Source organism: Heterocephalus glaber, unplaced genomic scaffold, assembly GCF_053883595.1.
Source record: "Heterocephalus glaber isolate CG9 unplaced genomic scaffold, H.glaber_assembly_v1.0 deba00001463, whole genome shotgun sequence".
In the NCBI taxonomy this organism is placed as follows: Eukaryota; Metazoa; Chordata; class Mammalia; order Rodentia; family Bathyergidae; genus Heterocephalus; species Heterocephalus glaber.
In genome coordinates this window covers 11,142,390-11,161,948 of record NW_028258310.1, presented here as the reverse complement: position 1 = coordinate 11,161,948, position 19,559 = coordinate 11,142,390, and the positions used below count along the sequence as shown (strand labels likewise).

The 19,559-nt window shown below is 46.9% G+C and overlaps 2 protein-coding genes across 14 annotated transcripts in view; both read left to right on the top strand.

Annotated features, from left to right (window-relative positions):
• The window catches only part of Ablim3 (actin binding LIM protein family member 3), a 121,348-nt gene extending 118,258 nt beyond the window's left edge, over positions 1 to 3,090 (top strand). For all 10 annotated transcript variants that reach the window (XR_015438853.1, XR_015438852.1, XR_015438851.1 and 7 more), the window contains one exon: positions 1,033 to 3,090. Coding sequence is in view for 1 of the 10 variants with exons in the window: in XM_004854377.4 (XP_004854434.1) it covers positions 1,033 to 1,146 (114 nt within the window). In the remaining 9 variants the exon portion in view is untranslated. The remainder of the gene's footprint in view (positions 1 to 1,032) is intronic.
• A 9,589-nt stretch (positions 3,091 to 12,679) lies between these two features.
• The window catches only part of Afap1l1 (actin filament associated protein 1 like 1), a 59,756-nt gene continuing 52,876 nt past the window's right edge, over positions 12,680 to 19,559 (top strand). For 2 of the 4 annotated variants that reach the window (XM_004854386.4, XM_021266193.2), the window contains exon 1: positions 12,689 to 12,817. In XM_004854386.4, coding sequence (XP_004854443.1) covers positions 12,802 to 12,817 — 16 coding nt within the window. In that variant the 5' untranslated portion in view covers positions 12,689 to 12,801. Of the gene's footprint in view, positions 12,818 to 13,614; positions 13,726 to 19,559 lie in introns of those variants that run through there. The other 2 variants (XM_004854387.4, XM_087180609.1) reach the window with 2 other exon arrangements.

The window sequence follows — 19,559 nt, the reverse complement described above, 5'->3', positions numbered from 1 at the left end:
ATTCATTCTTCAAAATAATACTCATGAAGAGTCTATTGTATAGACGGCATATATCTTGCCTATATAGGCCATGTACTGATCTGGTTGTTTTCAGGGGACCAGTAAACAAAACAGAGACCTTGCCCACTTCAAACATGTATATATTTCTCTTTTTAAGCTTGATTTTAAATTTCATTTTGAAAAAATTCAGGCCTCTAGAAAAGTTGCAAGAATAATAAAATGATCATCCATCTACTCTCCACCCAAATGCACCAACTGTTAATATTTTGCCCCATTTCAAAAGTCATATACTTCTAAATCTAAAAGCTTTTAACAGTGAATCACTTTCATGGCTGCTTAAAGGGAAAGGAAAAACAGAAAGTGGGAAGAGCCTTCCATGGAATGCAGAATAATGTTTGATCATAGGGCATACTTGTTTTTATATAAGGAAGAGATTTTCAAAGGACTTATCAGTGGGCTGAAAAATGTAAGCAGCAATTTTATTCATTGGACTGAACAGCATTCTAGATCATCTGTTAAAATATTAATAAGAAGAAATTGGGCCAGGGATTTAGCTCAGTGGTTCCACCACCTGCCTCGCAAGTGGCGATCCCCGGTACCAAAAAAGACAGACAGACAGGAAGGAAGGAAGGAAGGAAGGAAGGAAGGAAGGAAGGAAGGAAGGAAGAGAGAAAAACACCTTCAAATCCTGGATATGCCTCCTTTTTCTCCCAAAAGGGGTGTGGGATGGCATTAATCCATACACACTTCTGGGCACAAATGCACAGAATAGGGACACAGAAAGCTGAAGTCCACAAAGGTGCATGGCAGGTGCTTGGACAAAGCCAAAGCTCCACCTGAGCCAGGGGCCACCCAGCCAGATCAGTTCCAGAGGTCCCTCTGGGGAAACCTTATTCCCACATTCATCCCCTCAATATGTATTTATCACACAGCTTCCCATTAATATTCAGTGACTGCTGCTGTACCCACCTGCCCCTTCCCATACCTCCCATCCTCACACTGCTCCCTCTCCATCCCCTCCACCTCCTTCAGCGCCACCTGTCCCAGGAAGAGTTCTACCAAGTCTTTGGCATGACTATCTCGGAGTTTGAGCGGCTAGCCCTCTGGAAGAGGAATGAACTGAAGAAGCAAGCCCGGCTGTTCTAGGCAGAGGCTGTATACATATAGATGCATTTATATAAAGATGTATGTAAAATCTCTACCCTGAAGTGCGGTATGATCCTCTTGTGTAACGGGATACACTGCCTGCCATGAGACTTGCTTTTCTGTACTGTCAGGCACACCCACATCATCAAAGTATTTTTTATGCTCCTTCTCTTTTCTAAGTGCTGTGGGATCTGGGAAGGGATTTGAGGGGACTCTGTCCTTTTACTGGAGATCCTTTTTATACTGAAACACCTGTCCTGACTTGAGTCCCCCAACATGCAACTCTCTTTCCCTTCAAAGGTGCCTGGAGAAGTCTCTCTACTCTCTGCTTCCTGGCCCTTTTTCAGGTCTCCAGGGCTGATGCTGACCATGCGGTTTCCACACACTATTGGCCCCAGACGGGCCCTCCCATGGGCAGATCCACAGTGATCTCCCCAAATCACTGGGCACCTTCGAGGGCTCATGAACAATTTTCTCTGCACCCCCAGTCAGGAGCGAAGGCCTCTGCGGGTAGAAGTATGAGCTTCAAATCCTTTCATCACACTAGTAGCTGGAAGTGGTTAGGGCTGTAGCCTCTCCTTAGCTCATCAACTGTCCCCCTTCTACTCTAAATCCTGACCTCTCCCTTATCCAGATCTAGGATTCATGGTAGGAAAAAGGCACTTCCCTTCCCTCCACCGCCTCTAGCTGGCCCCTTTGCCTGGCCTGGACTTGGAGAAGCAGAGGAAGAGAGGAGCTGGGAGGGGAGGGAGAGCCCAGCACCTGGCAGAGGTGGATCTGCAGACCTACCGACCCTCCTCTTGCCCTCATTGCTGCCAGGATCTTCTGAACTTCCCCCTTTCTTGGAGAGGCCCACGATTGCAGCCTGTAATCTTCAGCCTTATTACAATCTATGTGCCTGATGATCTACACACCACAGGGCTAAGGTCCCCACCACAGTACCAGCCAAACAACCAGACAGACAACTCACCCCTCCACTACAGAATAGGCCACACCCCAAAGAAAGTTCTTGGCCCATACTATGGTTTCTGGGCTGGCAGGACAACCATACTGAGCCCCCACCAATCCCTGATGTGAAGTCCCCAGGTCTTATAGGGGAAGTTTTCAGAGAATGGCTGCTCACGAGATTCCAAAATGAGTCACTGGCTAGCACTCCTCATGATCATCCTGGCTTGTGTCAGTGGCTGCCTTTCTTGCCTCCCAGAACGGGGGCAAAAGCTGAAACTTCTCTCATCCTCGCCCAGCCCTTCACCTCTGAGGTGGCAGTGTTGGGTGGAGGCTGTTCCTTCTTGGCGAAGCATTGAGTCAGACCATTTTGAGATCACAGAGGAAGGATGAAGAAGTAGAAATAACAATTATGACTCTCTAGAGGCTGGTGACGAGACACAGCAAATGTAGAACTGACTTTTACAAATCCTCACTGAGCACCTGCTGATGCTGAGCACCTGCTGAATACCGAGCACTAGAGGGGACACTGGGGTAGATCACATGGACCCTGGTCTCAGGGCCACCATAAGGCATGTACCCGGACATAATGGCTGTGAGGAAGAAAGTGACAAGAGAAAGTGTGAGGATGTCCTGGGAGATTACTGAAAAGTCGAATGCCATTGGCACAGATCAAGGAAAGCTTTCTGGAAGTGATTGCATTTGAGTGAAACCAAGATTTTTGTAAACTGGGAGGAAATTGGAAGTTGAAAGAGTGACACGGTGGAGGGATCAGGGGGGAAGTCCGATGTACTCTCATTTAAAATGTCAAGGCTCCTTGCAAATTCTCTTTCTTGGCCAATGTCTTTCAACTTTCCTGACCCATTAGAAATGTCCCCAGCCAGAAGCAATCATTGACACTGCCTCATTATCACTGGTTAACAACTTGCGAGATTGAAGGGCTTTTGTTATTGTTGTTGAATATTTTTTGTTTCCCATAAAGCACATCATTTCAACCCACCCTGTGTCCTTCTGTTGTTTCTAGTGTGAATGGAAATGGCTGACATGGGAAGGGGCTAAGACATGCACATTTTTCAAAATAAAAGAAGCTAAAGAGCAGCCACTCTTTTAGTTTCTCTTCTGTAGAATACAGGCATTTGATGGGGCCAACATTACCCAGATTGCTTTTGGCAAAATACAGTTTCCTCGAGACAGCAGAGGATGTTCAAAATTACAAATAAGGTTCTGCGATCAAAAATAATAAGCACCAACAATGCACCAAGTTCTGTGCTGAGAACTTTCCACACATCATCTTATTTAATTAAGCTTCTTTCACCACCCAGAAGTGGCCATAATTAACATCTCCATCTCACAGACAAGACACAGCTTAGAAGAAAAGGCCTACATAATCATCACCAGGACAGCTGCCAGTCCATCTCAGCCTGGTTGGAAGGACCAGGTTATCACACTTAACAGGCAAGACCCTTTCCACTGCAGGCAGGAAGCACCTTATTAAAACATGGCTTAAACAGTGAGAACACATGTTCCTTGCAAGCCAGAGCCCAAGATGCAAGTTTAGTATATTCACCAGTGGAGGTCACAATCCTTACACCTCTTTATTCCACTGTACTCACTATTTTGGCTTCTGCTGTCTGCCACTGTGTTGCCTTGTGTCCCCAGATTGTTTTCCGCTGAATAGAGTTTCCTGTATTCCTGTATGCAAGAGGCTCCTATGGCTCCGGGCATCATATCCTCACAACCACATCAAAAGACAGGAAAGAATTTTCTTTTCCATATCTATTTTAATCAGGAAGTCCTTGGTACATTTCTGCCCCGACCCCTCTGGCCAGAACTAAGATGTAAGCCTGTGCCCTTACTGCAGTGAAGGATGGGAAACCGGGTGCTTAGCATTTTCCGACTCCATTGTTTGAGGCATACCTCTACCATAAGGGGAAAAAAGAAGCAAGAAGGGGAATGATTTCTGAGTAAGTGAATCTCAGAGTCTGTGCCACAACCACTGTGCCATTAAAGAACACATTGTGCCCATGTCCTTCTGGACTTACAATGTGTAATGCCAAAAGACCTGAAAGTCCTTCAATAACTTTGTTTAACCCAGCCTTTCAAAAACAAATTCAACATAAACTTCGTGGAAGAAATATTAGACTTACTGTATTTTATCTACTCTAAGGTGCACACTTTGCCTTCCCCTATGCATATAACCCCTTAGACCCTGAAGGGCTACCTTGCATTAATGAGGCAGAACACAACTTTGGGGGCTGCAGAACCACAGAAGATGAGAGCTTACAACCTTTGCAGCCACACCCAGGCCAAGTGAGCATTTGAGCAGATCAGACAAGGAGCCACCTTGTAACCAGGAGCCTGTCACCTCCACCGGGTGCCAGGAGCAGAGCCCTGGATATTGGCTGTGCAAAGTGTCAGTGGTTGCACCTGGGTGTTGAGGGAATAGAAGGGTAGCTATTCACCACAGCTAGCAAAATTCAAGGGGAGAAAGCACTAAAACTGATGGCAGTTGGGTGTAGTGGCACACACCTGTGATCCCAGCACTTAGGAGGCTGAGGTAGGAGGATTGTTGTGAGTTTGAGGCCAGGCTGGGCTACCTAGCAAAATTCAAGGACAGCCTGAACTGCCTACCAAGACCCTGTCTCATAAAACCAAAAGATAAATAAATAAATAAATAAATAAATAAAGGCACAGAAGTATGCCAACTCCATTAATGCCCTATATGGAATGAAGTTTTAAGCATATCATTCTCCATCACTAAAAAATCTTGGCGAAAATCTTGACCATGCAAACACCTGCTTACACATGCGTGTATGAGCTGCTGCCAGGCCATTCAGAAGCCCTGGAGTAGGACCCTAAATAAACAAGAGCTCTCTTGCCTCTTTACCTTACCTAGTTCAACATGGCTGGCACAGGGACACCAAAAGACAGCAGCCATTCCCAGGCATAGTGCTTAGGGCCAGTAAGGACCTTGTGTGCAGATAAAATCAGGTTAAAAAATAATGTGACATCTATGCCCCCAACCCAAAGAGTTTCCTTGTCAGAGAAACTATCCCACCCAAATACAACCTTCACCCTTGTCATTTATTTATTTACTTAATGTTACTTATGGAATATTTTTCTTTGAATCAACTCATCGGATGTTTCCATTTTAACATCAGTGAAATGAACTGTTTATCAGACTGGTTCTATGTTTTTTATACAAATTAAAATAAATGTCATAACTCTCCAAAGATGTTGGCCTGTGTAACATCTGTACTCATCTCGTATTCACCAGCAGTCTGAATACTACACTTTGAGACCACTGTTCTGGTTGATGTGAGTGAGTGGGAGAAGGTGACTATAGCTCCTCAGCATCCTCATCATGACTGGTCTTTGGGGACCCAAAAGGAAATAAGCTGAAGGTGCTGCAGAGAGAGGAAAGCACAAGATTCTTTAATAGTCAAGCCTGGTTACCCACTGGCTTCTACGGCGGGCCAAGACTGTCACACACCATTAGTTGGCTTCTGTTGCCCCTGACCTTGCTAAGGTTTTTAGTCTGATGGGGCCCCTTATCTCACTTACTGCTCTGATCCATAAAGCCTTTGCCTCTGTGTACACTGCCATGAGCTGCGGGAGGGATGTTATAGTGCTGTGGATAAGAACACACTGCTCAGTTTAGCCTCAATGTTCACTAGCTAAATTGTCGCTCTATCCCCAACTTCATATCTTGAAACCCTCGCCCCCAGTACCTTAGAATGTGACTGTATCTGGCGACAGGACTTTTAAAGAGGTGATTAATTTGAGGCCATTCTGGAAAACTTTATCCAATCTGACTGGTGTCTTTATAAGAGATTAGGGCAAAGAGACACGAGGAACACACCTGCACAGCGATGGCCATCCACAAGCCAAGATAGCCTCTGAGTAAGTCAACTCTCCTGGCACCCCGTCCTGGGCTCCCAGCCTCCAGAACTGTGACAAAATTAATTTCTGTTGTTTAAGCCAGGTGGTCTGTGGTACCCTAATATGTCAGCCCCAGCATCATTGGACGGGGCCTGAGGAGGTCCTCCCATAGAGGAAATGGAGACCTCAACACACACACACACACACACACACACACACACACACACACGGCATATGTTTGCTGACTTTTGTCACAGAAAAGCATTTCAGAACAATCAGCATGAGATATGGGCAGATTTTTTAAAGAAGTACACACTCAGAAAAGAGCATGGGCACTGGAGGGGTGAGGCACATGTGGTCTAAGGCTGGGGGTATTTGTGTGCCTTTGCAGGGGAGAAGTCTGTGGAATTCATCAATCTATAGTATCGCGGAAAAGCATGGACCCAATTTACAGGCGAAAGGCAAGGGCTCATCTCACAGGCTTATTATATCTTGTAAGACCCAGGAATTTTGGAGTGAGCTGGCTGGAAAGGAGAAAAAAGGCACTGTAACCTTGGGTGACTTTGATGATGTCCTGCAGCTGCAGTTTTCTTAAAAGTACAATTTTAAAATTCCAATTTTCCTTGTCTCTTTTCTTCGTGTCCTTATTTCTTCCATCCTACCTCACTAGCAAACTAACATACCAGATGAAATAAGACTTTCAAAAAAGAAGTAGCAGCATTTACAGGATGGAGCGGTGAGGGCAGTACAGTACCTGGCTGCAGGGAAGGTATTCGGCTGCCTACTCCCGGTGCTCAGATCATGCAGTTTACCCAGACTATGAGCGCCCCCTTTAGGCTACTTTCGGAACTGCAGGAGAGGCATGCCTTTCTCACCTAGACTCCAGCTAGCAGGGCAGTTGGGGCCTGAAGCTTCCTGAGCTTCTTTGCCATTGACTGAGAGAGACCACCTGAAGTTGTAGACAAAATAGAAGGGGGGAGATCCAGGAGTCGGACAGGAAGCAGCGACTTCTCTGTTTGCATTCCTGGTTCTGAGCTTGCCTTAAAGCCAACATCACCCTTTGGCTCCCCATTATCCTCTCAGCAGATGAATCCCTTTTTGTTGAAACTGGCTTGTGTTGTAATGCTGTCACTTGCCACCAAAGGAATCGTGACAAATACACTGGCTCCCAGAGTGAATTAATGTTGAAGGTAGAGTCTTGTATCCCTTTGCTGTCTGTGTGAGGGAGAGTGACCACAATCTAATAGTGCAGACATTTGACCTCTAGGGAAGCCGAGCCACCACGTGTGAAGGGCAAACAGCTTGCTTCAGTCAGTGCTTCAAAAGTTCCACTAGGCCTGGGCCAACTGCCTCTGGATTTCCAAAGCCTCCTTTTGGATTAAAAAAAAAATTGTCAAACAAAAGAAGTACACTTGCCTCCGTCAAATACTGAGTCTTTCCCACCCAGATCAGGACAAATTGTCCATGCAGCCCAAGCAATTTGTTCTTCTGATGAAATAACAGCACCATTTGATTTTTTTAAAATACGTGTGTAAAACACCCCTCCTAATAATACCTTGCAGGCAGCAGAGCTGGTAGCCTGGGAGCCCTCCCATACAGGAGCACCCAGAGTTCCCACAAAAAGGAGGACCCTAGTAGAACTGGTCACACATCCAGTGGTTTGATTTATATAAAACTCCCTGCAGGGGCAGCCTGGGTATGTGGCCAAGATTTCAGGATTCCTTAGTACTTCTGTAAGCACCTAACTTCTTCAGAGGAAACCCACACTGATGACATAATAAAGAGCACTGCGGAGGATGGGGCAGGTACGGCACTGAGCACTCTGCATGTCTCAGTCATCCCCTTCGCTCTACTTTCATCTTTATTTTAATTCCTCCAGTTGAGGAAATTGAGCCTCTGATAAGTAATTCATCCACGGTTTCACAGCTGCATTTGGCAGAGCCTGAACTTGAACTCAGGGCTAACTCACTGAATGCGTGCACTTGGCCACTTCACAACTACCTCCCTATACAGAGTGCCAAGTGGCATTTGGAGAGGGCTTCCTATGTGCTAGGCATGGTCTCGTTACCACCATGTCAGGGAGGTGTTAGTAGCCCTGAGTTTTAGATGAGGAATCTGAAGTTCAGGGAGGTTGAAATGAAGGTTATGCCCTTGGCTATGCAGACTCACGGCTGGTATCAAACATCAGGTCTACCTCATCCCAAAGTCTTGCTCTTCACCAATGCATCCCACAGACTGGACAGAGTAATGGTTCTGGGGGACATGGACAGTGTGGCTCAGACGACCTTGAGCCCTGGGCACCACGCGCCTGGCTCCACCCACAAGGCCGTGTGTTATCTTAGGGAGATCTCTCCCCCTTGTTTGGCTTCAGTTTCCTTCTCTGAAAAATTGAAGGGGCTGGACTGGCTGGGTCTCAGGAGTTTTTAACTCTGGGTTGTGAAATTTGCTTTGTACCTTGCAACCTGACATTGCCCACAACCTCCAAGTGAAGTCTCAGCCCTTCAGAAGAGTGAGTCCCCTGCAGGATCAGGGGTGGGGCATCTACCTCAGGCCCTGGGGGCAGAGGCCTCCACCTAGATAGAATCTTCAGAAGCCTTCACAGGCCCACAGTTTCCCTCACATTTGCACCACAGGGGCCTCTAGGCCTGATGAAGCCCAAAGGAAGGGTTGAGTTTTTTCCCACATTGTTCTAAAACAATGGGAATTAGTTGCCAACATTTTCAATTCCAGAGATTTTATAGTAAAATCTGGATTTCTGGGCTCTTCCTCCTGAAAGATCGAACTTCTGGCCACTCCAGGCATGAGCTAACTGGTTCCTGGCCCTTCAGGCAGAGCAAGAGCTCTTCTTGGCCTCACCCCTGCACACCCAGCCTGCTTGCCATACACACTGCCACCCTGGAAGCCTTTGGTGTGTGTGCTCAGCTCCAGGACGCTCTGTGCTCTTTCCTTGGAGCAGGACCAAAGGGAGGGACAGGCTGCACATGGCGCTTGGGCACCTTTTCCTGCAGACACACATGCCAGCCTTTGAGAAGCAGAGCCCCACAGCCAGGGTGCAGGCTGGAGCCTTGTTCCCTGGAGCAGCAACCCAAAGATGCTCAGGCAGGAGCACATTCATCCATCCAAAATACTCTCATTTCCCCAGCAACAGCCACTCAGATCTCTATCTGCTTTCCAGTGCCCGGAGTGGACCAGCAGCGTGTGTCATTTCTCTGGACTGGGGCTATAATGGAGACATTGTGCTGACTAAAACAAGAGAGGTTTTCATCTTGTGGCCAGCATTGGGCAGACACCCGAGCAAGGGCCTCACCCTGCATGGAGAAGCATGGGAGAGGGGCCCTGAGCCAAGGAGGAGCTACGTGGCCACCACTGCACTCACGGGCCTGGGAGGCACAGAGGCCTTTCTCGAAGAGCACCTCAGCTCAATCTCATCTCCCTCTGCAAAGAAATAAGCCAATAAAACAATCCCAAAAACTAAACGGAGCCCCAGGACAAGGCCATTAATAGAAGCCAATAACGACAGGGCTCATAGATCCTCGAATATTTACTGACTCACTTCACAAATATTTATTACCACTTCCTAGATGCTGGGTGCGGGCCAGGCTGTGGGGATCTAGCAATGAGCAAGACACAGGCCCAGCCTCAAAACGACCGGGGCCAGAAATGGGTAAGTATATAGGAAAGTATATGTTGATGGCACAAGAAGAGAACTGAGACTTGTGTGACAGTAGAGGCAACTCAAGACCCAAATCTAAGCCCAGTACTGTACGTCCCTTTTCTTACTCTCCCCAGAGTCTCCTGAGACTGCTCCAGGCTCAGTGAAAACAGTACCTGGAAAACCATAATAAGGAGTTTGGACTCTGTTGAAGGCCAAAAGGAGCCATAAAGTGTTTCTAAGAGGGCAGTGACATAGTCTGTGATTAGGATCATGATACAGTCATCTGGTAACTACAGTGGTAGGAGACCCTGTGTGCAAAGTGACAGGTTAAAAGGTAGGAATGTTTCTCGGGGACAATGAGCCCTTAGCCTCCAAACGTTTCTTTCCAGAATTTCCCAGTTCCACCTGATAAGCTAAGAATGAGATTGGGGAGTAACATTTGTTTTCACAGGACAGGGAGCAGGAGGAAGTCCAAAGCTTTCTTCCTGGTATTGTTCATGAAGGCCAAATTTGCTATCTTTTTACAGAGCTGGACCTCTCCACATAGAATTCTTTAGACAAGCACCAGGCAAACCTGGAAAACTCTGTAGTGAGCAAGAAAGAAAAGGAAGATATGAGGCAGACCCTAAAAATCCTTGCCAGTGCTACACTCAAAGAAACAGAAAGAGGAAGAGAAAACCAGACATCAACAACTCCCCTCCCATCCTTGTTTTAATACTTAGCACCGGATACCCCATGATCCAGCCAACCCAAGCTGCCTTGCAGACACATCCTGCCATTTTCTATCCCCACTTCTTGCTCTCAGTGTTTTCTCTACCTGTAATGTTATCTCCTCATGGCATGTTCAAATCCTCTACAGCTCAGCTGACACTTAACCTAATGTCTGTCATCCATTACTATCTCAATTGGTCAGATAGTCTTGCATTGTCTTGATGAACAAGAGTGTTTAGTCCCTCCTCTAGTACTTTTCACATAATAATCTGTGTGGAAATTATTCTGTACATATTCTACTCTGCTAGACTGTAGATTCCTCAAGGATGGGGATCATTTCTACTTAGCATCCGCTCTCTCAATTGGAACTTGCACACAGCACAATCAATATTGCCTAAATGAACTGATGTACAGTGAGGATAGCTGGTTTTTAGGGTGAATATAGCCCTTATTAAAGGACAAGTATAGAACAATACGTAGCTATTCCCATATTTTAACCCACAAATAGTCTTTCCGGCTACCCTCATTCAGTTACCCTAACAGCAGCCAAGCTGTAAATTAGGCAACATTGCCACCTAGTGGACATCATGGACAATAAACCAGAAGCAATGTTCTTCCCAACAAATTTTTGTTAATCTTCCAGACAGTGCCACAGACTGTGTTCTCCCATTTTTACAGGTTCTGCAGACCAAAGCTCAGTTCATGTCACCCTATAAATTACTCCACGGACACATGTAAATTTTTTTACTTTTCTGTTAATGCTCCGAATACACTTCCAAAGTCCTTGAAAGTTTCTGAAAATTCTCTACAAATCACAAGAGCTTCTATTCGTTTTTGCAATAGGAATGTTTCATGCTGTTGTTTTAAAATTATTTCAAATGAAATGTGTTTTCAAAAGAAAAGTTAACCACACTGTATAGCCTGATTTCCAAGTGTTTCAGAGCTCAAATCATGAACTTTGGGAACTTAGTCTACTTATAAATTGTTGGTTAGCTGCTTTAGAATTTTAAATGACCTTTTCAAATTGGAAAAGTGGGCAGGAACGAAGAGGAGCTCAGAAAATAATAATGACTAGCATCTGTGTAGCTATTTATGGTTTATAAAGTGGGTTTGTATCATCATTTCATATTCCCTGCCAACAGCCCCCTGAGGTCAGCGCGAGGTTTCCCATAGCACAGTGGAGCAGGCCGCCCCTGGACTGGAAGCTGCATTCAGCGCCTACTGGGCAGGAGAGCGAGAGCTCACACACACATTTTCAGACTCCAATCCCATCGCTTTTTTTTACTCTACCTTGCTTCCTCTGAGAGCTCACACACAAATACATTAACCTATGACGCCATTTTGCAAAGACAATGCTAATTTAAACTTGCCCATAAAAACAATGGAGATCTTATACAGGAAAGCACGATATGCTCTTTCTCAGGACCCTTTCTGGCCTCTGTGCCTGTGCAGAGTTCCCAAGGCCAGAATGTTTTAAGTAAAGAAGGAGCCCCGTTAAAACTGAAAATGGCGTCTGGCCCACGTTGTGAGGAGGGGTGACCCGGAAGAAAGCTGGGGCTGAGTTTCACTTAATAAAGGTCTTAAATTCAAGCATTTATAGATGCTGTCTATAAAGGAATTGACCTGCTTTCACAGAAATACACTAATAAGACAGAGGAGTTGACATTTTTCACACGACTTTTAATTCTATTACTGGCCCACACCGGCTATAGCAATGTATTTTCTACATCCCGTGATTATCCTAAGAGGTCCGCACAGATATGACACTGTATTTTGTACGATGAAACTGTTTCACCCACTTTTATCACTGTTTTGGCATTTCCTTACTTTTTAATACAGAAGGCACTTTCAAAGTTGGAAGTGCCCCTAAGCCATTGCCACGGAAAATCCAATTTCTCCATACCCTAGGTGGTTTTCTTTTTGAAGATCTTTGTTATTTATTATCTCACTTGCCTCTTACACCATTATTGATACTGTACCAGCCCAGGCCCCGGCCCACTATAGGACACTAAAAGGTGTCAGATGGAGAAGATGAACCCAAACCCAGGAAATGGGGAAAGCGGGAGTACTCCAGAGAACACTCTGTAATAGTCTCTGAAATCCGCGCTGGAGCGGGCTGAGATCAGAGAGCCAGCCGCCCTGGCTGCGAAGGGCGCGCAGACCTGAACATTGCCTGGGTCTGGAAGGCCAACGTGTGCCCTGGAAGTGGGTCCTTAGAGTCCGCACCCGGCCGCGGAGGGGGCGTGGAGCCGGGGCGTGGCGCGGGCGTGTGCGGGACCCGACCCGCGGAGAGGCGAGGCGCTCGGGCTATTCCGGGAGCGCGGAGGGCGGGGCGGGGGCGCGCGGCGAGCATCCTGTCTGGGGGAGGGGATACGAGTCCCGCCGGCCGTCGAGAGCGCGGCGCCACCAGCCGCGCCGGAGCCACTGCGCCCTCGGCCCGCGCCCGGGACCCCGGCGGCGCCATGGACCGAGGCCGGGGTAAGAGGAGCCGCGGCGGCCACGCTGAGTGCGGCGCGGGGCGGGAAGGGAGACCGAGGCGATCTGAGGCCGGGGGGGGGGGGTGCGGTTGGGGGCGGCTGGGCAGGGCGCTGGCGGAGACGGGAAGGCGCGGTGCTGTGCGCGCAGGTGCCTCCTGCAGCTCGGGCGACCCAGTGCGAGTTGGCCCGACCGGTCCTGGAGCTGAGTCGCTACCTGGGTGTGAAATTGAGTTTTTATATACACCAATTCCTAAATCCAGAAAAGACCCCCAACGAATTATCGAGAACAGCGAGCTCCTCCCACCTTGTGTGCAGGAAAGGTAAAATAGGGTTTACAGACTATACTCAAAACACCCGACGCGTGAAACGCCACTGTACGCGCAAGCCCCAGGAGACCAGAGTTTGCGGCTGCCGGGCTCGGGGGAAGGAGGAGCCGTGTGAGCGCGCCTGCGCGCTCTCGTGTGTACGGTATTTAATGGAAGTTTCGCAGAACTGGTGGAGACTAGAGAAGTAGGGATCGGCCTGGGCGGAGAGGCCAGTTCATGGGGGTTAGGGGTGAGGGCAGCGCGCATGCTAGTAAAGGTCTAGAAACCAGTGTGGAGGGGAATGTGCGTGTCTGAAGAGTGTCCTGGTTGGACATGGGAACAGTGTGAAAGACTGGGTCCTAGCCCGCACCCCTGGGATCCAGAAAGATCACGGGTGTGCAGGGTGTGCAGGCACTTGGTGAACTGGCTGTCGAGCGACGTGCCTTCATGAAAGTGTTGTTATTAGTAATGGAAAATTCCTCCCTCTCCCCACAACAATCTTACACCTGCGTGTTTGCTCTACGGAGGCCCCCAGGGAGCGAAACGGAGTGAGCAGGAGAGAAGAAGCATTTGGGAGTCACTGGGTACAGGAACCAGGGCAAGGGTAGGTGACAGGGTAACCCCACCTCTCCCTGCACTCCTGTGTCAGGTAAAGCCAGGCTTAAGCCCAGAGGGCCACAGGGGATCTCGCTTCCAGTTCAGCCTCCCAGTCACCTGGCTGCAACACAGGCCACATGGACCTGAAGGGCCCTGAAGGACAGGCAGGAGATGGAAGGGGCCTCCATGGTCTGTAAGGCAGTTCACACTTGTTAACCGACTTCCAGGCAAGGATGGACCTCACCACCACCAAGAAAGAAAGAAGAGCACCTGGCTTGCCCTTCAGGAGTCCCACCTCCCACACTATATATCTGAAGAGCACTGCCAGTTATCAGACATCGTGCTGTCTGGCCCCTAGTACATAAATGCATACCTGGGCTTATCCAGACTTGCAGAAACAGACAAAGGTGACATTTCACCAAGTTCTAATTACTTCGCAGCCAACAAGGCCACTTCAGAAGGCTGCTTCCACAGCACTCTTGCTGGGAGACCAGACTTCCCAGGACTCTCTTGGTGCTTGGAACATACTTGGACCCACTCTCCAGCCTACTTTCCTTCTCCCTCCCAGCCATGTCTCCCTCCCTCCCAGTGTGCTGTTGGTGCAGTAGTTACCTCCCCTGCCCAGCACCAAGCTTCAAAAGGCAGAGCGGGCCACTGCTGTGACCACCCCACTGACCTTGCTTAGCACATGGTAGGAGCACGCTGATGGTGGTTTAATGAATAAGATGAAGCTCACTTTATAATGCACCTCAAATTGATTAATTATCATGGTGATTTAAAAATGCTGCTAAATCCTTCCATCAGAACCATTCTTTATGATTTCCAAAGGTAGTCTCAAAGTAAAGTCATGTGGCCAGTACACAGAAAAGTAAGTCATCTATCTAGATCCTCATTTTTCTACCATGATAAATAATTTATAATATAAATTATATATTATGTGTTAGAATGTGTTAATACTTTGGATTAGAATGAAAAATCTGTATGTGGATTTTGTTTTGGTCAGGTGATACTGGAGATCAAACACAGGGCCTCTCTACCACTGAGCCAAATCCCTAGCCCTTGATTTCTTATTTCAAGACAGAGTCTCACTAAATTGCCCAGGCTGGCCTGAACTTGTGATCCTCCTGCCTCAGCCTCCCAAGTAGCTGGAATCACAGGCATGTGCCACCACACCCAGTCCTCTATACATGTTTTTAAGATTAAACATGAGACCTCAAAAATCATTTTAGCAGACCCTCCTTGTGCCCCTGCCCCCAGGTAGGTGTGCATCCTTTTCTATTGTCAGGGAAAGTTTAAGAAATGTGGGTCACATTTCAACTTCCTCCCTACCATGTTGGAGGTAAGCTTGTCATATGCAGGATACTAGGGAGAAATCAAACTTCAGAATCACTGACATTAACTAAAATTACCAAACTCTGGGTGCCAGGCTCCATGCTCAGCTTTTGCATGGTTTCTCTCAGAACAACACATAGGGTGGGGCTTTTTAGGCAGAAACACCATTAAAGCTACCTCTCAGGAAAGCAGGCTTGGACGATGTATTCACCAGCTCAGGCCATCATAGCATAATGCTACAAACTAGGTGGCTTAAACAACACAGATTTATTTCCCCACAGATTTATTTTCAGTTCTAGATGCTGGAAGTCCAAGACCAAGGCACTAATACTCTTATTTCTCTTCAGGTCGAATAAATCTCTCACCTTTTACCAAGCTCAAGGTACTATAAGGATAATTTCTTCTGAGGCCTCTCTTCTGGTCTTATAAGGCTGCCTTCTTACTGCATTATCATGTGACCTCTTCCTCTTCTGACACCAGTATGGTCATTTTAGGGCTCCACCCTGATGACCTCATTAACCTTAATTATCTCCTAAAGTTCCGTCCTCAAATGTAGTCACATGGGGCTAGGGATTTAACATCTAGGGGAGGGGGGCCATAGGTCAGTCCGCAGCAGTGTTATGTCACTGGCGTTGATTTGCACAATCATCCCCCATGCTAGACACAGAGCTGCAGTTTGAACCCAGCTCTATCTGCCTGAAAAGTCTTGATTTGAAGCTTGCTGTGAACTGCCTCACTAGTGGCTGGCGAATGACCTGTGAGTCGAATCCTACAGCAGGCCTAGATCCCAAATCTTCCGGCTCTACTCCAGACCTCTGTCGTGCCTCAGTTCAGATGTTCTGGCGCAACAATAGCATAAACACCTGACATCCAAGTTGGGAATGGAAGCAAACCTGGGAAGTACGGCCTATCTTCTAACAGGCTATGTCTTCCCGTGGGTAAAGCAGGATTTATATGATGCAGTCACAAACGTATAAACCACTTAAAATGGAATTCCTCCAGCAGGACCTCCTGATTCATGAGTGTCAAACAAAAAGAACCAGCCACTGGGGAAGGTAACACAGGCCAGTCCAGTGACTACAGATACTATCTTCTACAAGACAAGTTAATTTTCTTTCCTCAGGTCAAAATACAGTGTAACTACTGGTAATGCCTATTTCTTGGGGTTGTAAATATTAAACACATGACAAATACTTCAAACAATATGTAAACATAGGTTCCACTCAAAGATTACAATCTTTTTTAAAAAATCAGACTCAACTAATCAAAATGCCTTACATAATGTCCCTTTATAGAATGCCCCTCTACAAGCTGAACCAACTAGGATGATATTTTTTGAGTCTGCTCTGTTTCATATCCTGAGCTACATAGCTTTGTGTACAGTGCAGGCAGGGAACATGTCATCATAAAACTTTGTATCCTGGACTTCTTTCATAGTGCTTGTGGCTTGGAAATCCATCTGTGACCTCAGTCATCCAATCACAATCGAAATGACATTGCTGACTGATGAAATACTGATACAGATGCCAGCATGCCCCTTTTCTCCACCCTATCTAGTCATGTCTGCTAACTACGTTAGGTCATCACCATTTTTCTTCAGTAAACTTTGCAATCTTCTTCAACTATCTTCTCTTTAAATTCTTTGCTCTAACTTTTCACTGACTTTTTAAATTTACCATCTTAATGTCCAGGTTATATCTGATCTCTTGGCTCATAGGAAGCAACTGGTTTCCCCTAGGCTCCTTTTCTTTCCATTTCACAACTAGTTCCTTTTCAACTAGCTGAATTCAACCCAAATGGGAGTTTCTTTGGGTGCAGTCTGTATTACTTGGGAGATCATGTTGTCTACTGGGCAAATCAAGAAATAATCTGATGTTTGCTTCTCACTGAATGAGATCCTTATTTTTCCAGAGTCACTGGAAGAATCCATTCTCACTGTCTTGTCTGTGGGATGGGCCTTGAGATTCACATTATGAAGGTCACATCTTCCCTGTGGTGTCCCATCGGCCAAGCAGTCTGTGGTTAACCCTCCCTGAGCTGTCCGCCAGCAACTCACCTCTGTCCCCAAGGCTATGGACTCCCTAGCAAACCTACCTTCTCCCTGACAAACAAGTTCATATCTTTCTTCTATTGGCAGCATTCCTTTTTAATAAGAACACTTATCCATATTATATTTTCCATCCAGATGTGTTCTGCAAGGCAACTTTTCCCCAACTAAGTTTCTTTTTTTTTTTTTTGGTACGGGGGATCGAACTCACAACCTTGCACTTGCGAGGCAGGCGCTGGAACCACTGAGCTAAATCCCTGGCCCGATCCCAACTAAGTTTTTTTGACAGGTAGTAATTGTATAAGTTTATGGGTCACAGTATGCTAATTCGATGCATGTATGCAGTGCATGATCAAATCAAGGTAATTCACATTTCTATCTCTTTGAATATCTATCATTTCTTTGTGTTGGGAAACTCCTAACTCCTCTCCTTAGTTCTTTACAAAATATGTAATAACGTGGCCATGAGGTCATCCTTGCCAGCCTGGGAGCTCAGTAAAGCTGAGTGTTTTAGAGAAAGGACGATCTGGGTTTGAGTTTTGAGTGCGGCTTTCCTGCTAGATGATCTGGAGCAGACATTAGGAATGTCGTAGGAGATAGGCATGCATGCAGGCTGGCACTTGGGTGTTAGCCACACTCTACTATGTGTGTAGGGAGTCCCATGGGGCCAGAGGACCTAGCTTCACTCTCTTTCCTCTAGGGGCGTCTGCTGGCCACTGGGCCCTGCTTCCATTTCCTTCTCCTCATTGATCCCTGTGGTGTTTGGCTTATCCTTTCCCCAGGGTTTTTTGCACCTCTCCCTCAAATATCAGTTTCAAACCCCTCTTTTCACATGAGCAAGCAACTTGCCAAAGTAAGTTCCTCCCTCCCCACCCTCTGCCAAGAACCTATCATTACTCCATTCTCATCTCTGATCCAGAAAAACAATCCTATTTCTGAATGGCCTCAGCTTCTCATACCCTTCTTACTCTTCAAAGAAATAACTTGCAACTGAACAGAAAAGTGAAGTCATCTGTGCCCTCCTCCTGAACACACACACACACACACACACACACACACCCTTCTCTAAGCACTTTCCTCCTTCCTTTCCCAGCCAAACATCTCAAATGAATGGGTGGCACTGGTGATCCCTCCTTCCCCTCTGACAGCTTCCCTCCCCTCTGAAAGCCCCCTCGAGAGGGTCACTCTAACACTGCACAAAAGCTTCATCTTCTGCCTCGTCCATGATCCATCTGCTGGACGTCTGTGTAGATCCATGGAATCCTCGGCTCTTTTCTCGTGTATTCCTCTATTTTGCCTACACTTCAGAGTAGAGTAAGTCCACGTTAAATAACTGCCCTCCGTTCCTCCAAAAAGCTTTTCAGTCTCTCTCTCCCCACACCCATCCCACTGCCACAGGTACTCACAGCCTCTGGAACTCTCTTGCCTGAAGGCAAGTTGGGTGACTAAGTCACATTTCCTAAGTTGGTAAAGCAGGAAGAGCAACATCCAGAACTGGGAGATTGAAATGCAGTACTGTTTCACTGGCCCACCATAGGTGCTTACTAATTGTTCCTTCCCATCTTCTCCCACTTGCTCCATCTTCTCGCTCGCTCGATCTTCTTTGATGGCTCTTGGCCTCTCTCCCTTGTCCTCCCGGTACCTCAGCCCCACTCTTCTCTCACTCCTGCAGGGAGCCAGCCTCTGTGGGGGCGACTATCACAGGTCCATCCTCATCCATTAGTGGGCTTCATCCCTGCTTCACCTCCTGCCTGGAAGTCACTCAGCCTCCACGTGACCTAGTTTTGAACTCGTCATACTCACCACCACATCAGATGCACCTTCCTGTTTCTCTTACTCTGTTAACACAACCCAGTGAGAAGCTATTGAAGGCCATGGGGGTGTTCGTGAACAAGACCAAATCTGAACGTGGTGGGGGTGGAAGTGGGGGATGGGATTGTTGTAAGAGAGGTACTAGTAGAAAGACTTTCCAGAAGGCCGTAAAACCGGTTAAACAGGCTGATGTAGGCTCAATCTAAAAACATACCAAAGAAAAGAACTGTTCCACTATGCAATAGGAGTTGCCCTGGGACAGAATGAGGCAAAGGATGAATAGCCTTGGGATCAGGGAAGCCACAGAGTGGCTCCTATGGGAACCACATTAATATGTAGGTTAAGGACTGTTGTCCCTAGTATTTAAGAGGTTTCTGTAGGCATGACCCTTTTGCATACTGCAGAGAACAGGATTTCTGAGAATGTAGACATTAATCTGAAGCATTCCTCTTTTCTTGGATAGACACTATCACAGCTTGTAATGGGGCTCAGGGATTATCAGTGCTTGAGGATGAAATTTGGACAGAAAAGGGTCTCTGCAGTTAAGGGCAGTTATTTAAAAACATCCATCTGATCACTCTTAAACCTTTGAGGGTTCCTTGTTGGTGGTAAGATATAAACTGTGATCCTTGCAAAGGTCCTCAGGCCCA